The 9,596-nt window shown below is 42.0% G+C and overlaps 1 protein-coding gene across 5 annotated transcripts in view; it reads left to right on the top strand.

The window, feature by feature from the left end:
• Nucleotides 1-7,478: 7,478 nt before the first annotated feature.
• Nucleotides 7,479-9,596, top strand: part of CAPN7 (calpain 7) — a 35,034-nt gene continuing 32,916 nt past the window's right edge. For all 5 annotated transcript variants that reach the window (XM_059818580.1, XM_059818577.1, XM_059818579.1 and 2 more), the window contains exon 1: nucleotides 7,479-7,580. In XM_059818580.1, coding sequence (XP_059674563.1) covers nucleotides 7,479-7,580 — 102 coding nt within the window. The remainder of the gene's footprint in view (nucleotides 7,581-9,596) is intronic.

The raw sequence follows: 9,596 nt of genomic DNA, 5'->3' as shown, positions 1-9,596 counted from the left end.
ATGTCATCGTAAATAAGTGAAAGACAATGTAAGAATTACATTCTACATTTATATTGTACTGACTCTGTTGTTATCACACCTGTCATGTCACACTTAACAGAGAAAACAGCATTTAACAAATTTTTTTGGCACTAATGATTCCAGCTAGACCTTTGATTATCAAACACAGTTACATTAGTCTCTCCTTCCAGTCCCTAAAAAGGGAACTCTTGTCCTTGGCAAAGTCATTCAACAGACTCAAAATTTCACCTCAATTCAATACACTCATGAAGTCTTAACACATCACAGCTCATGTGTATGAGACTTGAACAAAACTTGTATTCCTCTCCCCACTGCAATCCATAATACTTTTCTATTAGCTTTCTTTAGAAAGCACAACAAAGGCTCTGGCTCTGCTTGGTCAACAGGCTGCATTTCTTCTTAAAATGTTACCACGTTTCATACAAATCAAACCCAAGTTTTGTAGACTCCTAAAACCACAGAATTCATCTTTGAAATCTAAGTAGAAGGGAGAGGACTGCAATAGTTTCAGGATTTAACATTTTCTACAGTTCTCTGATGACTAAATTCAAAGAGTCATCAACCCAAGAATATTTTGAGTAAATTGAGAAATGCCACCCTGCCATAACTCACCTGCAGAAATTTTTCTTACTCTTTATACAAGATTACATCAGACTGTGATGCATGTGATTATCTCTTAGTTAACACAATAGTTCACAGTGTCACTGGTGCCTTCCACTCAAACTTACTTCATACAAAGTTTTATTTCATTATTAAGCTTCTTTTCCCAGTCAACACAGTCAGAAGAAAGAATCTGCAGATGCAATTCCCAAGAGAAGCATGCCTACTAACTACAAAGGTGAGGAATATTCTTTCTATCAACATACATTTCCACTTTTCTTCCCTCTTTCCATAGTTAGGATCACAATCCCTATCACCATGACCATTTGCTTCCAAACAGATGCCACAAATTACAGCCTATAAAGTTAAGACATAGTGTTTTAACTGTGTAAGGACGAACTCTTTACTTTCAGAATCGTAGTACTTTTTGTAAGAAACTAATTTACGAAATTTTAGAGGACTGCAATAATCTCTGCTGAAACAGTGCTATTTAAAAAAAAATCTACAGAATTACAGTAACATGATTTTATATTTCATACTGCTATTTCTCTAGTCTTTGGGGGGCAGGGGGACCCAAAACATCTGGCCAGTCTGGATACTGGATGTTTGACTGCAAAAAACAAATATAAATCTCTGTGACTGAGTAAAGAAAACTTTAAAACCAAAATGAACCAAAGCAACTTCAGCCACAGTTGTAACTAAACCAGAGCCAAACTAAAATATGTATTTGTTCCATTTCTGTTCTTTTAACCATGCAAAAACTTCTAGCTTCAGTCTAACAGCAGATGGACATCTAGTAGTGTAATATAATTGACTCCTTTTTTCAAGTAGCTTCATATACTCAAAGCCCTATCAATAGAAGGGCTTTCTAGCATATTAATAATTAAAATACCATATACGCACTTAAAGGCTTTCTTTTCAGCTGTGGTTTACCTGCCTTCTTAATTCCATAAAAGGACCATCAGTAGAAAGCAGGGGTCTGGGTTCAGATTCAGAAGCCTTCAATCAAGGAAAATTTCATTTTGAAGTGAAAAGGGCTTAATATAATCAATAGGTAAGAGTTCAGGCCTGAAAACACAATACTTAGGTACTCTATGTAATAATAAATTAGTGGTATTTAGCATAAAAATAGATCAAGATCCAATAGTCTGTTTAAGAAAACATTTTATGCATTAAAGAATATACACAAACTCCAATCATCTGTTAAAACAGATTTGCTCTGGAACAGCCCAACCAAAGCAGGCCCACAAATCTAGATTTAAGGAGTTGCTCCTACATAGCTGATAAAATATAGGCAACATTTCTCTAAATTATTGCAGAATCCATTTAATAATTGCGTATACAGGTTCAACAACTTATTGATGAAAGACATATTAATTTTCAACGATGTTCTGAACAAACAGCAGTCATTGTTTAGTGAGCTATTTTACCTTCCTTAACTTCTTGTCACTTCGGTGTATGCCTCAGTCTAAGGCCTGCCCAGGTCTTTAAAACATTAACCATCACACATCTAAAATAATTTTAGCTGGTGCTTACTGTACTGAATCAAACCGGGTAACACAAAATTACAATCTTTTAATGTAGAATAAAGTGATCATTCAACATACTTAACATGACTAAAATAATACAAATGCCATGAAAAAGGTGGGTCCAATACAGTGATTCATTTTATTATTTATTCCACAGGAGTGACACTTCTATCATAGTCCTGCTGTACTTGGAACTATAAAAATAGAAGGCAATCACCTATACTCTGACTAGACATAGAACAGTACAGTTCATGGAAGCAAAGAGATACCACTGTCCTGGCTAACCGATAGGCTCAGCATATGAACAGCATCTCATGTAGAAGGTTTTGAATGCACCTTGTGAAAGGAGAGCACTAGGAAAAGGACAGTCTCTTATGTTGCTCATAAGAGAGCAAGAATTTGGAAGGCAGTTCAATACAGGGGCACTTAAGGTTCCCACACAGTGCCTTTAAGAAGATGATGGAGGAAAATTTAATCATCAGTAAAATATGTGGGATGCCAGTTCTTAAAATGGCTATGGGGGAGGTCTTTATGGAACTTGAACACAGCATATCCAACTTCTGTTACTGGACAAAGTAAAAACTCATAAGTTATCTGGAAATGGCAGGAAATAACGAAGTGAAGAGGTATGCCAGTGATACAAATACTCTGGTTTGTGAAAGCCTACTACAGAAAGTTGTGCAAGGATCTTGTATCACTGTATGTAATAAATGGCCTATAAAATTAAATGCTGTCAAATCACAGGGGAGAAAACACCACGTTAAGTACATTATGGCAGATGCTAAACTATCCTTTCTCAGGAAAGATGAGTCATTCTGGAGAGTTCTCAGAACTTAAAGTCAATGCTCAGCAGCAGTTAAAAATAAAGTGTTAGGAGTCATTATGAAAGGAACAGAATAAAACAGTACACCAGGATACAAAATTAACGCTACAACTCTAAGACTGCACACCATTTTGGTCACCCCATCTCAAAGAAAACATAGGGGAGACTGAAAAGAGCCTCAAGGATAAACCAAAGGTATTGAGAAGATTCTGTTCAAGCAGAGATCAAACGTATGAAAAAAGAAATCACTGAAGAAAGAGATAGCAAAGAACACAAACTTATGGGCAACCTAAAAAATGCGCGACATGTGATCATAATTTCTTATAAGCAGGGGGGAGGGGGTAAAAAATTAAACTTAGCAACAGGGGCGTTTTGGTTTGTTGTTTTTTGGTTGTTTTTTTTTAAGGGAATGTTATCTCCTACAATAAATTTAAACTATAGAGCACATTCCCACAAAATGTTTTGAATGCCAAAATCAAAATGTGCTAAAGCAACAGTTAGACTAACTCACTGAAAATAAGCCCAGCAAGAGGTACCAGAAGTGATGATGCGAGTTCAGTGCACAGGCTGCAGGAAGTTGAGACAAAATACTACTCTGAATTTGCTCTGTTCTTGTACTCTTTCCACAAGCATCAACTACACTCCAGTCAGAGGAATACAGGACTAGAGCGGCCCATGTTCTGTCTCTCTAATGTCACAATAGACAGAGTAAAGTATCCATGGAGGAATTCAAGCACAGACACCTGATAGCAATACATGTGGAAGACCAAATTATATCAAAGTTTTGGGCCTTTGTTTTTTAACGTCTGGGAGCATTAAAAGCTATGGCTGTAATCAAATGAAAATAGGTAAGGCAATATGCAAAACTTTGGTAAGAACCAACACCAACAGGCAAATGTCTACCCCTACAGCATATGTTTGGAAAAACGAGGTGAGGAACAGGCAAAGAAACAAGAATCAAAATCAGGAGGCAGAAAGAGGAGCTGGGAGACAGAAAATTATAGCATTATGGGAGACAAAAGGAAAAAGGGCATAAAGACATCTCAAAGAGGTAGGACAAATGAGAATGAGCCGATTCTGTCTAATTAGCAGCAAAGGAGTATGAAAGAGAAACAGAGACCTGAATTTCTTCACCTTATATTGCCTCTGCAAAAAAGGCAAGAGCTGAAGGGAATAAGGTAAAGACAACATCTAGAGCTATGATCTCCTCAGAGCTTATTGATTGCAAAAGGCAGGCAGGAAGGAGAGATAAGAAAACAAGCATTAGATGAGGTTAGGAAGGAAGGCACATAAGGAAAGTAGATGGTGGGAAGCAAGGGATATTCAGGGCAAATATCACCAAAGAAAAACTGAGGCAGAGGAGGACCTGGATGTGGAATCTGGATTTGTGCCAGTGGAAAAAGGGATATAACTGGAAAGGATGCCAGAAGACTTGTAAGGATGCTATAACAGGAATTATAACAATAGCAAAATGGAACAAACTGGGGGGAGCATGTAACGCTATAATGCAAACATGCAGGGTGTAGAAGGATTGGCAAGTTTAAATGCATACAAAGGAAAATAGGGTTCCCCAGTACCTGTAGAGCAGGCCCTTGTCAGGTAGGTGGAATCCAACACTTACAGTGAGACACAGAGGACAGCTATCAGTATCACTGGCAATTACCAGAATTTGCTTCTCCAGAGGGTGTTCTTATTTATGACTGAGTTCTTACCACAGGTGCATGTACTTAACACTTTTTCCAGCCAACTTTTGAGTGACTGAATCAATGAAGCTTCTGCACACCATCATCAGCCCTAATAACGTTTGTCTGTTTCCTATTACTGCCTTCTGCACAGATAACATCATGTGATATTTAACAACCTTAGAAACTAGAAGTGATTCTCTGCACAGTATCTTAGAAGCCAAGAGTTAACCATAGATATAAGAATGCCTGGGATACATCAACATCAATGGAAAGAACTGATACTTCTCCAGCTACAAAAGGAGCCAATTTTAATATCTGGCTTCAAAACTAAAATGCTACTACAAGCAAAAGGCAAAGATTGATACATATGAAGTCTTAGCAACAGTCAAGACCTCACTAACTTACTCTACTTTTTTGTACATTTAAAAGCTGCTTGTAGAATTTCACAGCAGAATAAGAAAGAGAAACACACAAGCCATTTATTATCTGAAGAGGGCCAATCACCAGTGACTATTAATTAGTGAAAAATTAATTCTTCCAAGTGACATTTCTGAATCCTGATTAACTAGAAGAGATCCTAGTTTATGTTACTGAATAAATGTTTTTAACATGCAGATTTAAATAAGGAATAACATGATCTGTTGTTCTGCCCAGTTCAGTCTCCTTTTCATCGTGCATGTCACTCTGGTGAGTTTAGTCTGAAGCCACAATACAGAAATTAATTTTAGGCTATACGAGTTATGCCACTACATCTGAATATCACATTGAAGCAGACCTTGACTGAAATTTCTCGTTCATTTTCATAGTATCATTAATTAAACATTGAACCAATATGTCTTTACTCAGAAAAATCCTTTAGTGTAACCTGGGTCTTTCCTGTGCTCAGATAAGTAGCATAAAACATCTTCGAAAGAAAAAAAAAAAATGGCCAACCTTATCAGTAGCACAACCAAAAGCAAAGCTATGAATATCACAAGAACTGCCCCCTACATAGCAGATCACAAAAAGCAAGTCATCTTTCACACGTCGTATTACTGCATTTTATATCAATGCAGTCTGTAAAGTACAAAAGGGATAAGGAAGAGAAGAAAATAGAATGGGAACACTAACTCTTTATATAAAATCAGAGAGGAAAAATAGATTTTAGTATTTCAGTACCTAGTATTCCTGCATTTAGCTGCACCTCTTACTAAATCTACCATCAGAAAACAGGTTGAACACTCATGAAGGAGAGCTTCAGAGTAAGTTGCCAGGCACTGTTTTTACATCTCATGAAAACAATGTCTTGCAATAAGCTGTATTTTTGAACAGAAATAAAAGCCCGTAGAATCACAGAATTGCCCAGGTTAGAAGAGACCTTGAAAGATCACATGGTCCAACCTTCCATGGGAAAAAGAGCATAGATGAGATTATGTAGCACCCTGACCAATACCATCTTGAAAACCTCCATCAGTGAGGACTCTACCACATCCCTGGGGAGGTTGTTCCAATGAATGGCCACTCTTACTATAAAAAAATTCTTTCTTATGTCAAGATGAAACTTGTTCCCATAGCCCCTTGCCTTCGCCATGTGGCTCCTTGTGGAGGGCCTCCACCCCTCATATTAAGTAGAAACTCTGAAAGCATGAATGTATAGCTGAACCAGTTTTCACACTTAAGTGCACTACATGAATTCACAGACACAACCCTTCCAGGGCACAGCCCTGAAGACACTGTTTCCAGAAGGGATATAGACCAAGGCTTCCCAGCCCAGGGCTCTCAAAGCAGCTCAAGCCTCAGGAATGCATCCTGCAACACAAGTTGGGGAGAAGGGGAAAGCAGGTGCTATAATGCAACAAGAAATAAAGCACTGGCAGCCACCTCCTAATGAGGGCAGTTTTCCCCTAAACTGCTCCTACGGAAGAAAGAAAAAAATCCTGAACATCCTAGATAAGAGACCCAGGTTACAAAACTGCCAGCCTAAAGCACACCAGAAGTGTTTTTTTTTTAAAAGAGGGCTGTACAGCACACCTTTTCTTATTTGCTTTCTAGTTTACACTTCGATGACCTACAGGTATGCACTGAAAATGCTCTCTTTAAGGCTAGAAAAAGTAGCCTCAACAGCAGAACATTGAACTATGAACAAGGACTAAAACACCCACCTCTACGGCTTAGGACTTCGAAGAAGCTATTCAAGCACCTCCCTTAAAAAGTGAGGAAAGAAAAAAAGAATACCACTTTGTTTTAAAAAACAGCAGTAACACCCTTGGGCCTCTCCTATCCGCCCACTGCGCAGTCACCTCTCCGGTGGTTTACCAACGGGGGAGAGGCGGGCTGGGGATCACCACCCTGCGCGCGCCCTCCCCTCAGCCGCCCCAGGCAGGCGCGCGCCCTCCCCTCAGCCGCCCCAGGCAGGCGCGCGCCCCCCCCTCAGCCGCCCCAGGCAGGCGCGCGCCTCACAGCGCCCACTCGCCAAACCCGAGAAGCCTACCCTCCCACGCGTCCCCGAGCATGCGTAGTACAACCCTCACGCACGCCCAGCATAGGGCCATCTTCCCACACCTTAAAAAAAAAAAAAAAAAACCCAAAACAACCCTCTGGGCGCATGCGCACTCCGCCCCCGCGGCCCCGGGAGGGGCGCGGCCGGCTTCGGGTGCTGGGGCAGCCTCTGTCGGGGCAGGTGGGCGTGGCCAGGGGAGAAGGCGGTTGGGATGGGGGCGGAGCCGGCGGCCGCGGCGGGGTCAGGAAGGCGGGGGAAGCGGCCGGCCGGGCGGGTGCGGAGCCGGCGGTGGGGTGGCTTGGAGGGGCGCTGCTGCTGGCGGTACCGGGAGGGCGCCGGCCATGGATGCCACCACACTGGAGTTGGACGCGGTGAAGTTCGCGCAGCTGGCGGTGCAGCGGGACCAGAGCGGGCGCTACCAGGAAGCGGTCTTCTACTACAAGGTACGGGGCGGGGGGGCCGGCGGCAGCCGGTTCCCTCAGGGCGTCGGTGTCCCCCCTCGCCGCCCGGAGGCCCTTGAGCTACTGGTAGGTTTGTGCTCTTCCCCTCAGCCCCGAGAGGGCCGGGGGAGGGAGGGGCGGCCCGCCGCGCCCCTGCGGCGCGGCCCGGCCCTGCCGGCGGGGAGAGGTGCGCAAGGTTAGCGCTGCCCCCGCCGCTCCCCTCCCTTGGCGGGTATACGCTGGCGACGGAGCGCTGCTTGGCCTCGGGGAAGACGTGGCGGTCCCAGCCGAGAAGAAAGCGGAAGGCCGGGCGTACGCGCCCAAAGTTTGTCTGTCTTCGGAGGAGCAGCGTCCTTCAGGGCAGGTTGCGAAATGCGTTTTCCCTGCGTGTTATTTTTAGGTGGGAACAAGTACTGCCCGTCCGCTGCTGTTTACTGACGGGGTTAGGGGTAGCACTGCAGCTACGGTACTTGGAAAGTGGGTACGGGCACTTCTTCCAGCTGCTGGAGACACAACCCCTTCGGTGTTTCTCGGGAAGCTTCGTTGTAACCTAGCCAAAAACGTCTCTGCCCCGCTGGTTCTCCACTTTTACACTTTTATTCCTGGCCTCTCCCCTACCCCCTGCCAGGCCTGAAAGACTGTTCAGTTCAGATGTAAGCGCTGAGCATTTTGGAGAACTGCAAGTGCGCATACTGCAGCTCTTGAGTGTGCAGCTGGAAACAACTCTGTTGTGTAATGTGTTGTCAAATAAGTAGAGAATTATAGGGTGAAATACAAGATGCTCAGCAGTAAGCTAGCTTCAGATCACAAGCTACCTGTGACATGTTTTTAACCACATGTGAATATTCTTTCTGTTAGGGGTCTGATTTTATTATTTCAATACAGCTTCAGGTTGGTGTAACCAAGGGCGTGATGAAGTTGATTCAGTGTCTTGCCCAATATCTATAGACTTACTACTTGTATTTAGTGGCTTCTGTGCAAGCATTATGCATTTTTCAGCTGTGTCTGTTGTCTCATTTTGTTGGATTTATGTTTTGCGAAGTAATATTAAAGTTCCATGTTCTACTGGCTTTACTTCTCACCTGCAGGAAAGGATTTCCTTGAAGCCTATGTTTATCCTTGTTGCAGTAATCATTCCACATATTCCACTATCCTCCCAAAGTAATTCTCTTCCGTTAACTTGCGAAGAGCTCTGTAGTTGGCCTTGTACTTCATGAGTACTAGGTGTATAAAAAGATAGTGTTGTTTATCGTGGTGGCCTATGCATGTAAGTGTGAAAGGATAGGAAAAGGAGTATCTTTTTTTTTTTTAAACCTGGTTGTTAATGTCAGGTGAGCTAAGTTTATATATGTGAAGTATATATATGCAAAAGTTATAGTTACCCATAATAATGCTGATAAGCTCTGTACATACACGCAACAGTGTGTATGTATGGTCTGATTGACTATGTGCAGTACTACTTTATTACGGTACGTTTCTTAGTATATCTGGAAGAAATTATCAAATGCTCTTCAGAAGAAAATAATCTTTTTGTGCAAATAATCACTCTTGTATGCTTTTGTACAGTGTATGGAAAATCTTTTTCACTTGCTGCATACAGGTGATATTCTTGCTAAGTGCAGAAATGCATTTCTGGCAGTCTTGGTGCACTTTAAGCTACCTATGACAAAGAGTGTAATCTAGACAGTGTTTTCTGGTATGCAAAAGAGCAGCACGATTATGAACACTGCTTTGTGTGAGGAAAGCTTTGAATCACAACTGCAGCTAAGATTTTTGGTATTCAGACAGGTGACTCTTGGCAGTCCAAGATTAGGTGTTGACTCTTGTGTCAGATTATATGTGAAGGTGTTCAAACCTATTGTGAGCAGGAGTGAGAGCGAACTCAGCAGATACTGTTAAAGCAGAATTCTTTATGTATAATTTAGCCTGGAGAGGTTTGGCTTTCCAGATGTTGCCTGAAGAATCACTGTCAGTGTTAGATCAAACAAGAGTAGTTAAAAAATATCATCTAGTATTTTG

The sequence above is a fragment of the Gavia stellata genome, chromosome 6 (genome assembly GCF_030936135.1).
Source record: "Gavia stellata isolate bGavSte3 chromosome 6, bGavSte3.hap2, whole genome shotgun sequence".
Taxonomy (NCBI): domain Eukaryota; kingdom Metazoa; phylum Chordata; class Aves; order Gaviiformes; family Gaviidae; genus Gavia; species Gavia stellata.
The sequence above is the reverse complement of the archived record's forward strand: the minus strand, read 5'-3'. Positions and strand labels throughout refer to the sequence as shown.